Source organism: Lissotriton vulgaris, chromosome 2_1 (assembly GCF_964263255.1).
Source record: "Lissotriton vulgaris chromosome 2_1, aLisVul1.2, whole genome shotgun sequence".
NCBI classification, from domain to species: domain Eukaryota; kingdom Metazoa; phylum Chordata; class Amphibia; order Caudata; family Salamandridae; genus Lissotriton; species Lissotriton vulgaris.
The window spans coordinates 16,272,818-16,293,904 of NC_141687.1; the positions used below are offsets into that span (position 1 = coordinate 16,272,818).

Below are 21,087 nucleotides of genomic sequence, written 5' to 3' on the forward strand. Positions count from 1 at the left end.
CCTTCTGTCTAAGTGGAGGGCCATCTGGCTGCCAGAAGAACATTAGAAACCTCGGGACTAAGGTCAAATGCCATCAACTGCAGCCGCTCGATCTCCATGCATGGAGGCGCAGGGTTAACAGGTTCGGGTGGAGGACTGTCCCCTGCTGCTGCGACAGAAGATCCACCCGAAGGGACAGCCTGATCCGAGGATCGATACTCCTCCTCGGAAGCGCTGGATACCAGACTCTCCTCTCCCAGTCCAGAGCCACAAGAATGACTTCGGCCCGGTCGCTCCTGATCTTCTTCAGAACCCTGGGCAGGAATGTTATAGGAAGAATGGTGTACAGCAGACCTGACCTCCACTCGGGACGAAAGGCGTCGCCAAGCGATAGCCGCCTTAGGAACTCCAGCACACAGTACTGCTGACACTGCACGTTCTCTTTGGAGGCTAACAGGTCTAACCAAGGATCTCCCCAGTGCTGAAAGAAACCTTGTGCCACCTCCGACTGGAAACTTCATTGTGATCCGCAAGACATCGACAGCTGAGTTCATCCACCCTGGTAATCAGAGAACTTGCCAGGTGTTGAACCACCAGGGTGTGCCTGCTGTTCCAGCCATGTCCAGAGATGCAGGGCCTCTCGACAATGGGTCCACGACCCCACCCTGCCATGCTTGTTGTAGTACCACATGGTGGTGGCTTTGTCCATGAACACCTGCACTAGCTTCTCCTTGACAGAGGAAAAATGCCTTCAATGCCAACCGAATCGTTTGGAGCTCCAACAGATTAATGTTGAGCCCGTATCTGTCGGAGACCAGTGTCCCCTGATCATCTCTCCCACATGGCCACCCTATCCCAGAAGTGATGCCTCTGTCACAACCATGAGAGCTGGTTGGGGAAAGGAGAGTGGTCTGACACTGACCCAGTCGCTGTTCGTAAACACCACTGCAGATCCTTCGCAGTTCCTTCCGAGATCTGGAACATGCCGGTGAGATTGTCCTGATGTTGTGCCCACTGGTCCCACTGCAGAGCCCGCTTAGGTCACCTGGCATGCTTTACTAACAGGACGCAGGAGGACATGAGGCCCAACAGCCTCCGAGTCAGTCTCACCGAAATCCAGGATAGAGGATGAAACATCAGTATCATAGCCTGAATATCCTGGACTTGCTGCTCAGGAGGATATGCCCGAAACTGCAGTGTGTCCAGAACTGCTCCGATGAAAGGGAGCATTTCAGAAGGAGTCAGGTGTGACTTTGGCAAGTCTATGGAGAACCCCAGCAAACGTAGGAAGTCCTCGTAGTCTGCAGATGGGAGAGGACAGTCTGAGACGAGGATACCTTCAACAGCCAGTCGTTGAGGTAGGGGAAGACTGACACCACTAACCGGGGCAGATGAGCTGCGACCACCGCAATCACCAAGATGAACACCCGAGGGGCGCTGGAAAAGCTGAAGGCGAGCAGAGTGAACTGAAAGTGCTTGTAGCCTACCTTGAACCGCAGGGAACGCCTGTGGCCCTGCAGGATGGGAACGTGTAAACACACGTCCTGCAGGTCCAACTCTACCATCCAGTCTTCTAGGTCGAGGACAAAGAAACCTGAGCTAAAGTAAACATCTTTAACTTTTCTTCATGAGGAAGAGATTGACGGTCCAAAAATCTAAAATGGGCCGTAGACCCTTGTTCTTCTTTGGAATCAGAAAGTAGTGGGAATAACGACCACTGTCTACTTCTGAAAGCGGTACCCTCTCTACAGCTCCTTTGGCTAAGAGAGCTGTAACTTCCTCCTGGAACAATCTCAGATGATCCTTCGCCAGACGTTCCTGATTTGGCAGAATGGGAGGAGGAAAAGAAAGGAAAAGAAGAGAGGAGAATAGCCCTCCTGCATGATCCACTTGTCCGATGTTATGGAACTCCAGTGGGGGAGATGACTAATTCTCCGGCCAACTGGGGTAGTGTGGTCTTGCAGACTAGAAGTGCTTCGAGGCTGAGCCTGCCGAGGGCAGAGTGGCCGACAACTTCAGACCTCCATTCCTGGATCGTAATGCACCAGATCCGCGCAAAGCTTGGGAAGCCTGTGCAGGACGGTGGCTGGGCTAGGCTTGACGCGGCTGGTAATGCCTTCCATTGCCATGAAAGCAGCAAAAGGTAGACTGGCCATGAGGAGTAGAAGAGAGACCCAAAGATCTGGCCATAGCTCGAGAGTCCATGAACCTCTCTAGGGCTGAATCTGCCTTTTTCCCAAAAAGACAGATTCCATGAAAGGGCACGCCCATCAAGTCTGCCTGGACATTGCTCGAGAAGCCAGTTGTCCTAAGCCAAGTGTGGTGTCTTAAGGCCACGGTTGATGGAATTGCTCTGCCCTGCGAATCAGTTGTGTCAGGCTACACCGAATGGTGAATTTTGCTGCATCTCTCCCATCCTGGAATGTTTCAGAGAGCACAGGCCGGGCCCCTCCTGAACCTGTGGCAGCACTCCGCAACAGTCTCCCAAAGGGAGTAAGAGGAACGGCCAAATAAGCATGCAGTATTCACAGACGGCAATGCTGGGCTGGAGGAAGAAAACAATTTCTTCCCAAATGCATCCAATTTATTTATTTAAAGGTTTATATAAAGCCAGAATCGACTCCAAGGAGTATCTCTGAGCTTTTGTGGAAGCGTATCAGCTGTTCATGTGAAGACTATAGATTTTTAAAGACAGAACAGAGGTTTTAAATAATTTCCTAAAGACAAGATGATTCGAACATTCTCTTAGTTGAAGGGGGAGGTCGTTCCAGTGTTTCAGTTCAAGGTATGAGAGAGATTTGCCCCCCAATCTCACTCTCCTAATTCTGGGAACTGTCAGCAGATGTTTAGTACTGGAGTGAAGAGCTGGGAAGATAGGATATAAACTTTTCTGACAGATAGCTGGGGCCAGGTTACGCAGTGCTTTGTGAATGGTACAACAGACCTTAAACTTTATTCGTTGGCGTATTGGGAGCCAGTGGAGTTTTAGAAGGGGAGGACAGGAAGCTGATCTAGGTGGCATGTTCAAGACAAGTCGTGCCGCCGTGTTCTGGACCACTTGTAGTTTGTTTATTGAAGTTTCGTTAGCAGAAAGCAGCAAACCATTACAATACTCTAAGCGGCTCAGTAGAAGTGCCTGAGTTAGAGTTTTTTTAACAGAGTCTGGAAGTAAAGGAAAGACTCGTCGGAGTAGGCCCAGAGAACGAAAACACGCACCAACTGTCTGTCCAACATGCTCTTTGGAAGATTAGAGCCTGGCTAAATGAACTCCCAAGTTTTTAACAGACGTTTTTGGAGCAGGAGGCGTTCCGAGATTGACGGGCCACCAATTAGGGGACCATAATATAGGAGCCCACCTGAAAAATTTGAGTTCGGTTTTACCGACATTACATTGAAGAAAATTGTTCCTCGTCCATTGTGAGATGGCATTCATGCTCAGAGAGAAAGTCTCCTTGATGGTGGGAGTAAGTTCATCGAAGGGGAAGAGCAGCTGTGTATCGTAGGCATATGATATTCGGAAAAACCCACACTTTCTTAGAACATTAGCCAAGGGAGCCACATAGATGTTAAATAGAGTCGGGCTCAAAAAAGAGCCCTGTGGAACTCCCTTGGTAAGTTCTATGGGTGCCGAACGATATGAACCTAGATTAACCGTGTGAATCCGACTCGATAGAAAACTTGTCATCCAACCAAGGGCTGAGTCCCTAAGTCCCATTTCTTTCAGCCTTCTGAGTAGTATTTGATGGGAGACTCTGTCGAACGCCGCGGAGAGGTCCAATAGCACCAGAATCATAGAATGGCCCTTGTCTAGGGTCATTCTGATGTGGTCTGTGACCACTAGCAGGGCTGATTTGGTGCTATTTTTGGGCCTAAAACCTGACTGAGAGGAGTCTAGGCTGCCTGAAGATTCGACAAAGCTCGAGAGGTGTTTGTTGACAAGTCTCTCTAACACTTTACTCAGAAATGGCAAGAGTGAAATGGGGCGGAGATTGGTCAGGTCGGTCAGAGGAGCCTTCGTATTCCTTCGATGGAACATGACTGTTAGAAATGGGGTTACCAATTCTACGGGTGGGGGGGGTAGCATGGAGCAGAGCATGCAGGCCAAACTCCTGAGGAGATATGTGAAGCATCCACGCAGTACCCACAGATGACACCAGGCACACCACAAAAGAGACAACGCCAGTTCTGGTTGGAAAAAAAGAATAACTCTTGTATTAGGTCCAACCTGCAAAGGTAGAGCACAGTAATCACAGTTGAGCGCCAACTGGCGCCAAGGCAATGGATACCAGGGGGATTATTTACAGGGAAAATCAGAAAAAGAATAAAAGGTAAGTAAGTCCATTCATGTCCAGGGCAGAAAATAAAAGCAAAGCGTTATCAATGGCATGAAACATCAGGGTCAATACTGCAGGGTAAATGTAGGCACTAATCCTCGGCAGGCGGCATTAGCATAAAATACACATTAGGTATGAAGACACAGCATAACTTGCATCAGCATCTCTTGCGAAAAGAACCTTACGCACCTAGCATCAACATCTGGCATCTGGCATAGGCCTAAATCATGAGGCCGGAATCCATTCTAGAAAAACAGTAGGCCTCAGGGGCATTCCCCTTGGGCAGGAACCATGGTGCGCATACGAATGGTATATCGGTGTAGGCAGAACTCCGGGCCTAAAACCCTTCTCTAGCGCCAACAACATTAGCAATAGGCCTTCACATATGCCCGCGGCTTCAAAGTAGGCATGAATCATATAATCATCAGGCATCAACCTGGGAGCCTAGAGGCATCATCCGGGGCAGAGGCACAACCTGACTCCCCAAATAGATGTGTCCACTGTAGAGGCAATTAGTCCAGGTCGGCTACTGTCAGCCGGGAGTCCTTTCGGGTCTTCTGTGGGCCTCTTCCGAGTCCAGGAAGCCTTGTGGGTACAATGGGGGCCAACGAGGCCCAACAGTCTCCCCGGGGGGGGGGGGGGGGGGGGGGGGTACGTCTTGGCAGGTTGAAGGAGGGGCTCGCGCTTGCTCAAGGGCCCCTCTCGGCGGTATCTTCGACCTGCAGCCGATCAGGGACCGGCACGCTCCAAGATGCTCCTTCCCTTCTAGGTGCTTCTTTGCGCAGCGCTTGCGTGGCGCAAGGTCCCGAGAGCTCCAGGGACCTAGGGGCCCTCCTTCAGGGGGCCGGGGGACAGAGCAGTAGGCACTACTGGGCCAGGTCAACAGTCAGTGGGGGCTTCATCAAAACAGGGTGGTAGGCTTTCACCATCCCCACTGCAGCGTGGCCTTCCTCCTGAACTCCTGAAGTGGGACTTCCACTAGCCCTGGAGCCCTGGGGACTGTAGAGGGGTGATGGATGGGTGCAGGGTCCAGCACACAGGCCCAAGTGGCGGTCTCCCCTGGCAGCAGGTCACCTCACATTCCTGTCCCAGCTCTGTCTCTGCACATGGTGGCACATCCCCCTTATTTATAAACCCCTCACCCCACCCTCCAGACAGTGCCAGAAGCTTCTGGAATTCTCTGGTGAACTGGTTCAAACTGGCTCAGGGGGAGGAGTAGAGCATCCTGGGTGCCAGGCTTTCCCTCCAAATGCTGGGGTGGCTGGGTACCTAACGTGTAGACTGCTAACCTACCGCAGTCAGGTGGCACAACGCACAGCCATGGCAGACATTTCAGATACAGCATTTCATCGGGGTGCATGTTTACAATGGGGGTTAAATCAGTGCACACGCTATTGCATGACATTACACATTACAAAAGGCATCTCATACCACACATTGCCTATACAACTTCCTTTACCATGGGTGGGGACATCCTGAAATTAGGGGGGCGAAAACCGATTTTTTGGGGGGAAAAGGGCCAAGTCCAACAATGTCCTTCTTCCAATGATAGGCGCGCCAGAGGCAAGCCCATCTGCGCCCGTCCTCGCCCTCTCGGGCCCAGGGCCAGAATCCCTGCGCGTGTCATCTAACCACCTCATCAGCTACTCGCGTAAGGTTCTTCAACTTAAATCAATGAAAAACCCTGAATGTCATTCCCTGCAGAGGCCAGATGATACATACACTCACTGTAGTTTTTGTAGCCTGGGCCGACAGGGAAAGAAACATGACCTACCAATCAGGACCCACTTGGCATGGCCCTACTGAATTGTAGGTCTTTGCCTAAACATTGCTTGGAGATTAATCTCATGATCCAGGACCACAAACTGACGGAAACTTGGTTATTCCTGAATTCGGAAGCAGACATTGTAAGTGCGCTTCCCCCAGGGTTCCTTATCCAATCTCGGAACAAGCCCATTGGCAGAGGGGGTGGGTTAGCATTACTGTACAGAGATCATCTCACCTGTAGGATGGTGGAGAGTGGCATCACTAACTGTGAGAGCTCCCGCTTTGCCTTGCAAATTTCCCCCACCATTTCCATATCCGGCTTGCTGGTGTATCGCCCCCGAGGTCGCCCTGGGCGCTTTGTCAGCTTGTTAATGGAAACAGTGACTGTCTCTGCCTCCACTGCGACAACTTTATCGTATTGGGAGACCTAAACCTACATCTTAACGAACCCCATGACAAAGCAGCGGCTGATCTCCAGCTCGATCTTAAATTATACGATCTGGGACTCATTAATACAGATGCCACCCATAGTAAAGGGCATCTCTTGGACCCCATCTTTTCCAACATTCTGTCACTTAAGTCTAGCTCCCCACTACCCCTTCCCTGGTCCGACCACTTTTTGGTCCCTTTCTCCTGGCAAGTTGGGACTAACAAGCCTCGAACCCCTGTCTCGCGCACTCTGGAAAGGGCTTGGTTTATGCTCTCTCTTGAAAACTGGACCAATAAACTTGAACAATCTATTCCTTTACACAACCCTGACCCCGTGGTAGCCGACAAAAATTTTAAGAACTGGCTTGACAGCTCACTAGACCTAGTTCTGCCGAAAAAAAGAATTGAAAAAAAGGGCAGAGCCTGCAAATCTCCTTGGTACACCCCTGAACTTAGAGTCCTAAGGAAAGGATGCAAGAAACTCGTGTGCATGGAGGAAAGATTTGGCCAATGATAATAAAGAAGCCTATCGCGTAGCGATTAGGGCCTATAAAGTTTCTCTCAAGAAAGCTAAGGCCGCATTCTTTGAAGAAAGAATCAGAATCTCTTCCAACTCCTCTAGAGAAACATTTCAGATTGTAAAAGAACTACTGAAGGTTCCAGACCCTCCCTTAGCCCCAGACACTTCAGGGGCCAAATGTAATGAGTTTGCGAACTATTTTGCCTCTAAAATTCAAAATATTCTAAAAACCTTGCCACAGTCTGACTGCACATTAGATCTCTGCAGCAGGCCTCGTGCGCACGGCCCTCAGCTAGATTCCTTTGACCCAGTCTCGGTGGAAGAATTTCAAAAGGTCCTGGCAGCCATGAAAAGTGGCTCTCCCAGTGACTCAGCACCTATGCATATCCTCAAATGTATTGCTTCCACCATTTCCCCCCTTGCTACCGACTTAATTAATGCTTCTTTCTGTCAAGGCATTGTTCCTCCAAGTTGGAAGGGGGACATTGTTAAAGCCCTATTGAAAAAGCCACAGCTGGACCCCTCGGAGTTGGCCAATTTTAGGCCTATCTCATTGTTACCGGAATCAGCAAGATCAACAACTGTCCCTCTTTCTGGAATCCAATGAGCTACTACGTAGCTCTCAAACAGGCTTCCGCCCGGGCCAGGGAACAGACACTGCCCTTAGATCAGTCATGGAAGAGGCGAGGTGCATCTTGGATTCGGGAGGATCAGCGGTGGCGATCCTCCTGGATCTAAGTGCAGCCTTTGATACGGTTAATCACTGTATCCTAATTCAGCGCCTATTTAACACGGGAGTCTCAGGTACTGCCCTGGCCTGGCTAACGCCCTTCCTAGGTAGTAGTAACAATATGAGAGTGAGGGAAAGGGACACCCTCAATCCCCCGGGTAATCTCAGTCAAACAACAAGAGAGTGTCAAAAAGGTAAATAAGCATAAAAACAGAGAAGAAATTCTTCCAATAGGATTCAGATTAGAAATCACTAGGAATTTTCTTAGAAGCCCTCACTCACCACCCTGGGTGATGATATGCTTCATCATCGGGCCCACCAGGAGAAGCCGAGTGCCTCCCTGGTGTGCTACAACGCCAGAATACTGCGGAGCTGGATTTTTTGTGACAGTGATGTGAAAAGTACGTGATGTTAAAATTGTCAAAGGGCTGTACCAGAAAGAAAAACATTTTTATTCAATGGTCAGCCTGACAAGGTTAAAATATGTGTAGGGAAATGTGCCAATTAATGTATTGTTTATTTCCACTTAAAGTGGGGTCGACATGTTTCAGCCCTTTATGTGTAGAGTTACTGGGCTTTCTTCAGGACCATAGGTAGTGTACCTCGGGGGTGTGGGCGCGCTATGGTCCACCCTACCAGAGGACGTGAAAGTTAAAAATGCAGTGTAAAAATGAGTACAAGCAACAAACCATCATAAACGTAGCATGTATGGCACAACGGTCACGTCTTTTTTGACTAGCCAAAGCACTCATAATCAGAAAGTGGTCTTCCAGACAACATCGTTGATAGATCTCTAACTCCATGTTTGTCTTCATTATTTGTTTGTCTCTTTTTATCTCCAGACTATAGAGGTTCCTCTAAAGGAGAGGTAAATCCCACAACTTGATGGTTTGTTACTTGCACTCATTTTTACACTGCATTTTTAATGTTCACGTCCTCTGGTAGGGTGGACCTTAGCGCGCCCACACCCCCGAGGTACACTACCTTTGGTCCTGAAGAAAGCCCAGTAACTCTACACATAAAGGGCTGAAACATGTCGACCCCACTTTAAGTGGAAATAAACAATACATTAATTGGCACATTTCCCTAGACATATTTTAACCTTGTCAGGCTGACCATTGAATAAAACATTTTTTTCTTTATGGTACAGCCCTTTGACAATTTTAACATCACGTACTTTTCACATCACTGTCACAAAAAATCCAGCTCCGTAGTATTCTGGCGTTGTAGCACACCAGGGAGGCACTCGGCTGCTCCTGGTGGGCCCGATGATGAAGCATGTCACCACCCAGGGTGGTGAGTGAGGGCTTCTAAGAAAATTCCTAATGATTTCTAATCTGAATCCTATAGGAAGAATTTCTTCTCTGTTTTTGTGCTTATTTACCTTTTTGACACTCTTGTTGTTTGACTAACGTCCTTCCTAAACAATCGGACTTTCCAAGTTTGGGACGGCAATGCACGGTCCAATTTAAAACCTCTCCAGTGTGGCGTACCGCAGGGCTCCTCATTGAGCCCTACGTTGTTCAATGTGTACATGTCCCCCTGGAAGATGTGGTTGCCCCATTTGGGATTAAAATAGTTAGCTACGCGGACGACACTCAACTTGTCGTATCGCTTATCCAATTGGACCAGTGCTCTGAAAACCTTCACTCCTGTCTGTCCAAAATACATGCCTGGATGAGCGAGTCCTCACTTAAATTAAATGGCTCCAAAACCGAGCTCATGCTGCTGGGGCATAAGTTGACATCGCTATCCGATGCCATCTGGCCTACCTGTATGGGAGCTCTCCCCTCCCCAAAAAATGAAATCAAAAGCTTAGGGGAATGGCTTGAACAGGATCTTTCTTTTAGAACTCAAGCCAAATAAACGGCCGGCATCTCTTTTGGCTCACTTCGTTCAGCTCGGAAGGTTCTCCCCCTTCTCCCTCCTCTCTCAAGGAAGCTGCTAATTCAAGGGTTGATCCTGTCAAGGCTGGACTACAGCAACGCCCTTTATTTGGGCGCCCCAGAAGCTACAATCAATAAATTACAACAGATCCAAAACTCCGCAGCCAGGCTGCTTACAGGTACTTTGGCAAGGTCCTCAGCGAAACCGGCCCTTAGATTGCTTCATTGGCTGCCTATTCGTGAGAGGATAAAGTTTATATCTTTGTGCATTGCTCACAAATCCCTACAAGGCAAAGGACCTTCTATTTTGAAGAGCTTAGGCTCTCCTTATAAGGCCAACAGGTCCCTTCGCTCTGATCATAAATGTCTGGCCAGAATTCCGAGAGTGAAGAGGGTACGAACAGGAGGTCGTCGATTCTCCGTTAATGCAGCGAGTCTGTGGAACTCACTCCCGCTGCAGCTGCGAGCGGAAGCGGGTCATTTGCGGTTCCGGAAGCTTCCCCAAGCCTTCCTCTTCCCCCAGGGCCCTTAACTTAGTATTTCCCCTTCAGAAACCTTGGCTCTTTCAGCGCTGGGACGCCTCCGGGTAACCACGCGCTCTACAAATCCGCTTACATTACATTACATTACATTACAAAAGATGTTCAAACAGTGGTGCAAGTTGAGGAATAAGAGTGCTAACTATTCTAGCCGGGATCAAGTCGCAAGGAGATCCAGACTTCACTAGGTGCATTAGAGCCTGTACATCTGCGATAGTAAGTGGAGGAAAATTCTCAAGTAGCGTGGAAGGAGTCAATCCTGGTGCATCTAGTGCCGTAGGCAATTGACGTGAGCTACCCAAGGAGACGATACTGTCAAATTGATTCGAGTTTTTGAGAAAAGTATGATGCAAGTTTATTGCAGAGTGATTGTGTAGGAGCTTCTGCATTTCCACAGGCCTTCGGGTTTATAAATTGCTGAAGAATGTTATGTAAAACCTTCGGCGCATTACCAGCCTAGGTAAGTTGGGTGGAAATGTGATTCCTTCGTGCAAGCTTGATACTATTATGGTAACTCGACAAAGAGGCTAAAAACTGAGTTTGATCACTTTCCTTGTGGGAGATATTCAATTTTCTTTCATGTTTCCTACATCGTTTTTTTGTGTACGTAGAGGAGGTGTATACCAGATAGCTTGCTGGCGCTTTGGATGAGTGGGGGAGCGTTTTGCTGGTGCAAGATGGTCAAGGGTTTGAATTAGTGCTAGGTTATAATTTGTAAGCGCTTCTTCTAGACTATCTGAGGGTTTATTTCGAGGAGCTTTCAGAGAAGCTTGAAAGTTTTCTGGCGAAACCTTCTGCCATTGATGTTGACCCCTATATTCTACTTTATGGCTTTTAATCGCAAACTCGGTTAAGGCATAGTCAGTCCATGTAAGTTGCAATGGTGGCTCACACTGTATATTGGGAGAATTAGATACAATTTTGGATTCCCTGTCCATAGAGGCGGGAGGGAACGCACCACCCCACTTTCTGGGGTAGGGTGTTGGCTGAGGAACTCCGGATCACCCAGTGCTGAGAGGTCGCAGTGTGCAACTGTCCTATTCACAGGAGCCCCTGTGCTAGGCTTGGACCACGTGCCTAGAAGAATGTCTGTAAGTGCCTTATTTAAGGGCAAAAGGGGTTCGCAAGTGAAAGCCCCAGGTTGAAGCACTTTGTAGGAGAGTAGGGTCTGCAATCCTATGATCACCCAGATTTTTTGCTTTTGTTTCACTGGTTTACGACTTTCTCTGGCTGTGGGCCTGCTAATCAGACCCACAGCCTGGCTGTTCTCTTTCTAAATTACAATATGTACCCTAGGTGCATTTACCAATTGGTACTGGGCCACCTTATCAGACCCTGTAACTCAGGGCATAGGTGTACCCAGGGCCGTCAGGGGCTGCAGCATGTATTATGCCACCCCTGGCTGGCCTCCTAAATTTGACACAACTGGCTGCATGACAGCTGGGGCGAAGTCGTGTAATCACACTTTGCTTTAGATATAGTAGCCCTATATCTAACCATACAATGGACACTCGAGTTGCTATCAGTCACTCCTATGGCAGGCCTTGACAATCCTGAAGGCAGAGTGCATGGGCTCGTGTGAACTAGGTTCTGGCCCGAGCCGAGCCCGGTTGCAGCTTGCGGAATCAAGACCCAATGGCTGTTCCATGATAACGCGTACCACATCGGTAACTTCGGTGTCGCGTTATCAAGACATGTCGAGTAAGGTGTCATACGAATCGGGATGCTGCCCTCTCACCAACTCTGGCGACGAGGTTAGCATTCCGCCCTTCTAGAGGGACACGACATGTACGTAACTGTGAACCCCGGTTAAAGTTAACTAAAGCCTCAGCTCCACAAAATGGATGCTGCCACCACAGACACGAGTCTGACCTCCTGCTGCTGGGAGTCCTTCCAGCGAGGAGAGCTTGGACAAAGGGTTTCCTGTCGAGGGCGGTGTTCGCACCGTCCCAGACAGGGTTTGTGTATTCTGGGTAGGTAGGGCTTTTGCGAGAAGGTGACTGCGGAGTGGCACCCCGGTGCTCACTACGCATCTGCCGGTCAGAACCAGTTCCAGGGGCACCAGCCCTGGCCTGGGGAAAGTCCGGCAGGGGAGAGGGGTGTAACTACCTCCCTTCCTGGTCCCACCCTTAGGGCAGGACCTAGTCATGTACCCACCCCTTTCTTTAGAATAAAGGCCGGAGCGGGGACCCTTCCAAATTAGATCATCTTTGAATCAAGAACTACTTTCTACGAAAGGACACTCAAGACTCTTCTCAAGATTTCTCCCTTGTGACTAAGGAGTAGTCACCCTGCATCAGCGGGCACCATCTAAGAACTCTGCGGTTTGCTGCAAGTCCTTCCTCAAGGATCCGACGGCCCAGCTCGACGAGAACCGGCTTCCCTGGCACCTCTGACCTCTACCCACGTCATCAGCTCAGCTGTGATCTGTGGGTGCGACGAGACCTCGAGGGACCGGCCATCATCAGAACCTGCACGCTCTTAACCAGCACGACCATCGAAGCGATTCCCTGGTGAGTGCTCTGGGGTCCGAGAAGCCCCGACCCTGAGCCGCTCCAGCACCGAAGTGCAGTCTCCCAGCATCTCCACGATCTGCGTGGGGCCCTTCTGCTCGCTGCTCAGCACGTTGTCTGGTCACTAGCCGCTGGCTTGTGCCCTTCTGTGACGACATCCGACAATCAACACTGCTGGTCTGGTTGCTCCAGACTGGCCCTTGCTTCCATCTTTGCGAGAAGCACCCCGGACCCTCCTGGTCCACTCAAGACGCCATCTTAGGCCCACCACGTGGCCCTGAGATCTGCCAAGGCTTGTTGCCCCATCCTGGGCCCAGCGACGCCGACAGCATCATCCTTCGTGGGACAGCTCGCACCTCCGCCGTGGTCGCCGACAACGCCTCCTGGTCCGTGAGACTGCAGAGCCTAGCGTCGCCCACTCACCTGGTCGAGGTGACGGCCAACCGGTGCCATCCTGGTACCCTCTGACTACTGGCTAGTAGTACGAACTTGGTCCCCTCTGCTTTCAGGTATCAACAATCTCTGATCCAGGCTTGGATCTCTACGAACTATTCATCACTGGTCGCCGGCCAGCAACTCCTTTTCTTCCGGCTCCTGGCTCGTCAGCGAAGACCCCGACGCCTGTAAGACTTGTGCAGCCGCAGCCCTCGTGGCTAGGTAACTCGGCATTTCGGTGCCTGCATAGCCTCTTTACTCTAGGGTCCCGAGTCCCTCGCTTCCGACTTGCCTTATCGGGTCCGCCCGAGACCTTAAACTTTCCGTGTCCTCGGACACTTGTTTTAATTGTGCACTTGAAGTATTTTCCTAAGAGATTTGGTTTGTGCTTAGTACCCTGTCCTCATAAAGAGTCCAGGGCTGTTGTGAATCTTAATAAATATCCTGTTTATTTTCATAACACTTGTGTGGTGTCCTTTCACTGGGTGTTCAAGGGGTACATGTGTGGTAAACAGCTGGCTTAACGCGCCCTCTCGAGTCTTTAGCCTTAGACTGCTCGTATCCACGCTACTAGGATAGCTGGTCTATAGGTTGACTTACAACCAAACACCATAAGGGTCGTTGGAACGATACATAGCGGTCGCTAGAATAGCGAACGTTGCATATCGGGCCAACTTCTCACACACTTCAGTCAGGAGATTAGTCCTGACCTGCCTGAGGACAGCTCTAGTCCAAGGACTTGAGCTGCCCTCTTTACTACCATGGCATAGGATGCCCCCTCCTCCGTAGCAACTGTGGGCAGAGAGAGCATGCCAGTATCTGGAGCTTGTCCAGTCCAGTTGCTTCCACAAGTTCCCCATATCAGTTCAACTTCTTTGCAGAGTCATCCTGGTGTTCCAGAGGGTCCATAGACCCCTCCCATTCCTCTCCTGAGCCATCCTCAAGGTGCTCAGGCAACAACATAGAACTCTTGTGGTCAATCAATGTCAGAATCGGCATCGAGTGATGACGTTATGACTCCAAGTCGTCGGGGATGTGGCTGGGACTGGTACTGCCAATGGGCACCGGCAGCACTGCAGCCACCGACTTTGGTTCTGATGCCTGAGGAGGTCGCGTTGGCATGCCTGGCGTTAACCCGGATCTGGGATGAGATCCATGAGGCCCAACTGGTGCTGCAGCCGGAGCCGATAGTGTCACACCCAATGGGAACTCTTCCACCCCGTGGGGCCCAAGGATGCACCAGCGAGCCCACTCAAATACATGCTGCATGGCCTCAAAATTCTTTCATCTGAGCAAGGGGTCACTCCATCTCCCGGAAATGAAGGGAGGCGCAAGTCAACCCAAGCTCCCGCTCCGCAGAACTGTGCCTAGAGCATCGGTGCTCCTTACCTCTCTTGTTGAAGGACGACAGCCGGGGTGAAGATGACGTTCGCTTGGACTTCTTATGCCTCATACCAGAGTGTCCCGAGGACCTCGAGTGGGACGAAGAGAACTTAGGGCTCCAGAAGTGATCCTCTTCTTCGGTCGACACCAGGACCTCTGCAGCGTCTCGCTCGACGGTGTTGACTGCCGGGCCACAAGGATCTTCATCGCCTACTCCCTCATGGCCTTTGACCATGACCCGGCAGTCCGAGCATGACTTAGAGTTGTGTTTGGACTTGAGACACCAGAGACAGACAAGGTGGTGGTGGCAGGCCTTGAAACCGGTCTTCCTCAAAGACATCCCTTGCACACAAAGATGGAAAAAATTCCAATTCGACAAAAGACGAGAAAAACCCTGTCAAAAGGCAACAAAGGCGTAGCTCTTCATGGATCGGCGCTTTACTGATGTAGAAAGAAAAGAACTGATGTCCGGGCATCTGGGTGGCGACATCATAACCGACGCTACTGACATCACGTGGAGCCGAATGGAACCACCCGACGGTGCATGCAAGGGGTATTGCTCAGCAAAAGTTTCCAGATCCAGCCTGATGCCTGGGAAAATTCAGGGCTAAGGAATGGAATCTGCAGCTAAAAGTCTCTATCAGATGTACGTGTGTCACACCTGCCATTACATCACAAAATACCATACCAGTCAAGAGACAGAATCTGTATACCATTCTAAGCTCACCTCTCCGGCATAGTGCTTGATGCCAAACTGGTGGTCCGTCACCCTGGGCTTCACATAGTAGTGGTTCCCCTTAAAAAAGGAAAAACAAATTCAGAATCATATTTCGACAGACTTCCAAAATAAGACAAACATCTTTCTTCCCACTGTACAAGTTGGTGAAAAGCCTAAATTCCATACACCGCAGTCATCTCTTCGGTACATACAACACAGACACCATTTCTGACACACACACCTCGCCTTGGTCTTATCCCGCCTTGATTTTTCGAACAGTCTTTATCTGGGTCTTCCAGTTGGTCAGCTTAAAAGACTGCAGTATCTGCAGAATCAGGCAGCCAGGCTTATTCATAAGCAACCTAAGTGGCCGTCCATCAGGCCAGGCTTAGAAGAACTACACTGGCTGCCTGTGGCGCAGAGAGCCGCATTCAAGGTCGGATGTATTATTTTTAAAGCTTTGCAAAATAAGGGTCCGAAATTTATAAGGCAGCTGATATGTAAATATATCCCTTCACGCAGCCTTCGTTCAGCCCATAAAGATTTACTTTTGGTACCCCAGTATAAGAAAAAACGTCAGGGAGGCAGCAGCTTTCACTACCTTGCAGCCTCCCTTTGGAACTCCTTGCCACAATCCTTGCGACAAACTGAAAACCTTCTTTCTTTTAGACATGCTTTCAAGACCTGGCTTTTTAAACAGGCATACTCTAAATAGATGACTGCTGAAAATGCCTTGCTGTGTTATGTCTTCAAACCCACTGTTCAATACCGCCATGAAGCCCATGGGCGTACGTGCGCTAAATGGATAAACAATTAACATAATATAACATAACACACCAAAACACCACTTCTGACACTTACACTGCAAGAATCACTTTTGATGCATCCATCACTTCTGACACGTACATCGCAGACAGCACAACCGACACAGGCACCGCAGACAATACCACTGACACATGCACCACAGACACCACAACTGACGCATGCACCGCAGACACCACAACTGACGCATGCACCGCAGACAATACAACTGACACATGCACCACAGACACCACAACTGACGCATGCACCGCAGACACCACAACTGACGCATGCACCGCAGACAATACCACTGACACATGCACCACAGACACCACAACTGACGCATGCACCGCAGACACCACAACTGACACATACACCGCAGAAACCACAACTGACGCATACACCGCAGAAACCACAACTGACACATACAACGCAGACACCACAACTGACGAATGCACCACAGACAATACCACTGACCCATGCACCATAGACACCACACCTGACGCATGCACCGCAGACACCACACCTGACGCATGCACCGCAGACACCACAACTGACGCATGCACCGCAGTCACCACAACTGACGCATGCAACGCAGTCACCACTACTGACGCATGCACCGCAGTCACCACAATGGACGCATGCACCGCAGTCACCACAACTGATGCATGCACCGCAGACAATAGCACTGACCCATGCACCATAGACACCAAAACTGACACATACACCGCAGACACCACAACTGGCGCATACACCGCAGACACCATAACTGGCGCATACACCGCAGACATCACAACTGACGCATACACCGCAGACATCACAACGGACACATGCACCGCAGACACCACACCTGACGCATGTACCGCAGACACCACACCTGACGCATGCACCGCAGACACCACACCTGACGCATGCACCGCAGACACCACAACTGACACTTGGACCGCAGACACCACAACTGACACATTGAATTGAATTGAATTGAAAAGGTTCTTCTATAGCGCATGGCTACTCGGAAGCATCCCATCGCTTGATATTGAACAGAAGGAGTTGACAAGGAAACTAAAGTATAGGAGCCAGCTTATCTATGTCTTGGGGAACAGTGCTGTTTTTAGTTTTTTTCGAAATGCGGGCAGGCTGGGTTCTTGGCGAAGTGGGAGAGGGAGAGCATTCCACAGCCTGGCTGCATTTCGCGAGAAGAGACGGTCCCCTGATCGCACTCTGTTGGTCCTGGGAATTATGAGAAGGTTCTGCTGTTTTGAGCGAAGATCCCTAGATGGTTTATATGGTCTGACCATATCATTTAAGATGGGAGGGCCATTCCCATAAAGAGTTTTATGGACCAAACAGAGGGTCTTGAAATGGACCCGCTCCTTTATTGGGAGCCAGTGCAGGGTCCTTAGCGAAGGTGCCACTGAAGTACGATGGCTGGTACCAGTGAGTAGCCTTGCTGCGGAATTTTGGGCAATCTGAAGTTGTCGGGTGACTGAAGTGGGGGCTCCTAGGTAGAGTGCATTCCCATAGTCCAGCCTTGACAGAATGAGGGACTGGACTATGGTTTTCCTAGCAGTTTCGGGTAACTGGGGGAGAATATTACGGATTGTTTTCATTAAACCAAAGCAAGTAGCCACTGTCTTTCTTGCCTGGATTTTGAAAGACAGTTCCGTGTCGAGCCAGAACCTGAGGCTTTTTATCTCGGATTTTGGGATGGGCCCGGGCCCCATGCAAGGAGGCCACATTGAGGAGGTGTTAAAAGTGGCCTTCCTTCCAAGCAACATCAGCTCAGTTTTCCCCCCATTCAGTTTCAGGTGGGACGCATCCATCCACTCTGCAACCGCTCCCAGGCAGCTGCAAAGATTAATCGGAGGGGATTCCACCTGGTTTAGGGAGACTACTAGCTGGGTATCATCAGCGTAGCTTACCAGCTGGATTCCAAAGGGAGCTACTACCTCTGCTAAAGGTGCCATGTACACATTAAACAGTGTGGGGCTGAGGGAGGAACCCTGTGGTACCCCACATTGTAATGGCACTGGGAGGGAGCAGTTGGTTTCCGAGAAGACCTTAAAGACACTGTTGCTAAGGAAGGACCCGAGCCACTCAAGGGCCCTGCCTGTGACTCCGATTCTCTCAAGGCGGGCTAAGAGGACACGGTGGTTAACCGTGTCAAAGGCGGCGCTGAGGTCCAGGAGGATAATGGCCGCGCTGCCACCTGCGTCCAGAATCCTCCTGGAAGCCTCGACCACCCTCAACAGATCTGTTTCGGTTCCCTGTCCCTCCGGAATCCTGTTTGGGTGGGGTGTAGCAAGTCATAGGTCTCCAAGTAAGATGCTAGTTGTTTATTCACCCATTTTTAGGTAAGCTTACTGATGCCAGGAAGGAGGGAGATGGGGCGGTAGTTGGAGAAATCATCAGGGTTGAGATTTGGTTTCTTCAGCAGGGCCTTTACCATGACTAGTTTCCAGTCTTGTGGTACTATGCCAGAGTCCAGGGAGGTGTTGACAAGGTCAATGATGTGTTTGCTAACATGGGGTAGGGCCAGTTTCAAAATGGACATGGGAGCGGGATCAAGTGGAGAACCGCTTTTTATGGAGTTGAAAAGGGGGGGGGGGGGGAAGTTCGTCACTAAGCGGATGGAAGGATGCGAGGTGAGGTAATATAGAATTAGTGTCATCCATCGGGGGAGGGTTGGATTCAACTACGGGAAGAGGAGGAAGAGAAAGGAGAATCTTTTCGATTTTTGTGGCAAAGAAGCTTGCTAGTTCATTGCAACGAGGGGGGATCGGCTGGCTTTTACCAAAGTTTTTACTATTCTGAACATTTCTCTGGGAGCGTTAGTGGATTTTTCGATTTTTTCAGCATAAAAGGTGGATTTGGCTGTATTGAGGGCAGCTTTATATTTCTTTATTATAAGTTTGTATTTGATTTTCTTCTCCTCGTCGAAGTGTTTCCGCCGTTGTCTTTCCTCTCGTTTACATTCCTGTTTAAGGGACCTTAGTTCTGAGTTGAACCAAGGCCGTTTATTCGGACCTTTTTTATTTACAATACGTTTTTTTGGGAGCACACTATCCAATGATTGCTCAATCCATCGGTTGAAGTCTGTGTTGGCCCTCTAGATATTCTGATTGGCCAGAGGTTCGTTCTGCTTCAATGATTCTATCCAGTCGCTGGGTTCTAGTTTTGTCCAGCGCCTACCTAAGGTTTTATGGGAAGGTTGTTTGGTGCTTGGTCTATTTATTTTCCATGAAAAGGGGATTACCATATGGTCTGACCAAGGGATAGGATATGGTTCAGCTGTGGACAATTCTGCAACGTTGGAGAATATGGGGTCTAAGAGATTCCCTTTAGAGTGAGTAGGGTGCCGAACAATCAAATTAAGTTGGCAGGCAGCTAAATCTTTGGTTAATTCCGTGGCAATGGTGTCCAAAGGATTGTTGAAATGGAGGTTCAAGTCACCTAACACTATAAAATTAGAGACCATACTGGCTGATTCCAGAATAGTTTCAATTAACCCTTCTACAAATTGACCTATCAGGCCAGGTAGACGGTAAATTAAGAGACCGGAGATTGACAGTTCTGAGGATTGGGTGATGGAAAATTGTGTACTCTCACAGTCTGGGATGGTGCTGTCGATCAAGCGACAAACTAAATGTTCCCTGTATAAAATGGCGATCCCTCCACCAACTTTAGGTTCGCGATCCCTATGTTGGATCAAGTCTCCAGCAGGTAGGGCTCGGACAATGTCGGGGCCGGAGGACGATCCGAGCCACGTTTCTGTTAGACAGAGAATGTCCACGTTCAAATCTTCGATTAGAAGGGCGATTTCCGTGGCATGCTTTGGTAAGGAACGGCAATTAACCAATGCCATCTTTAAAGCGGTCTCAGCTGTACTATTTTTAGGACTTTGTGTAGTGTTAGCCTCAGTAGCCCTAAAGGAACAGTGTTTACAAGATAAGCCACCGAGTCCAAGGTCCACCGAATGGCTGCAGGAAAATGGGAGTACCCCTTTAAGCGAGAGAAGTGTCAGGCGAGAGTATGTTAGGGGGCATGTGGCTGATGTATCAGAGATCCTGGGCCATGGGCCCGACTGGGCGCGAACGGGCGCAAACGGGCAGGACTCTGGCACGACTCCGGCGCAGGTCCGGCGCAGGTCCGGCACGTCCGCTGCGCGGAGTCATGACCGTTCTTTATATAGCTCTGCTAGAGCTCGCGATTCGCCTGGCCCACACCCAATATGGCCGCCAAGATCGAATCCCAGCCCTTGGCGTCGATGCTCAGCCGAGGGCGGTCCGGGGTAGGGGAGGGGCACAGAGCGCTTAGGAGCGCTGAGGGGTCTCTAATCTAAAGCGTTTTTTAGTCAAGCGCTAAAGAGCACACTAGAGAAATTCAAGTTTTAAAAGTGCTTTTTAATCAAGCACAGGTAAAAACAAAGTAAAAACAACAATTCCTAGGGTGTCAGGCAAAGTGAAAGAGAGAGACCTCCCGGCTTCCGCCTCTGGAGGGAAAGGGGTCCTTCTGTTGGTTATCGCTGGACCAATAGTCCCTAATTCCTTTTTATAGCGCTGCTAGAGCGCGCGATTCGCCTGGCCCACACCCAATATGGCCGCCAAGATCGAATCCCAGCCCTCGGCGTCGATGCTCAGCCGAGGGCGGTCCGGGGTAGGGGAGGGGCACAGAGCGCTTAGGAGCGCTGAGGGGTCTCTAATCTTAAGCGCTTTTTAGTCAAGCGCTAAAGAGCGCACTAGAGAAATGCAAGTTTTAAAAGTGCTTTTTAATCAAGCACAGGCAAAAACAAAGTAAAAACATACAATCCTATCACACCAACAAGAACTATTGAACAGACAAGTTATCAAATATTTCAATACACAGAATTAATACAAATTGAGTTGAAAATGTGATTCATTTAATTTTTTAGGCTTTCTCCAAGTCCAGCCAACACGTGTTTCGTCGAATGGGCAGGAACCCACGACTTCGTCAGGGCTGGGAAAAAAAACATACAATATAGAAAATATAACCGTAATTACTTCATGCCAAAATAATGATTTTGAGATAATGT

General features: G+C 49.7%; 1 protein-coding gene across 1 annotated transcript in view; it reads right to left on the reverse strand.

Annotated features, from left to right (window-relative positions):
- The window catches only part of LOC147729472 (unconventional myosin-X-like), a 763,954-nt gene that overhangs the window by 265,897 nt on the left and 476,970 nt on the right, over window positions 1-21,087 (reverse strand). Inside the window, exon 16 of the mRNA XM_086954339.1 lies at window positions 15,243-15,311. Within this exon, the coding sequence (XP_086810465.1) occupies window positions 15,243-15,311 (69 nt within the window). The remainder of the gene's footprint in view (window positions 1-15,242; window positions 15,312-21,087) is intronic.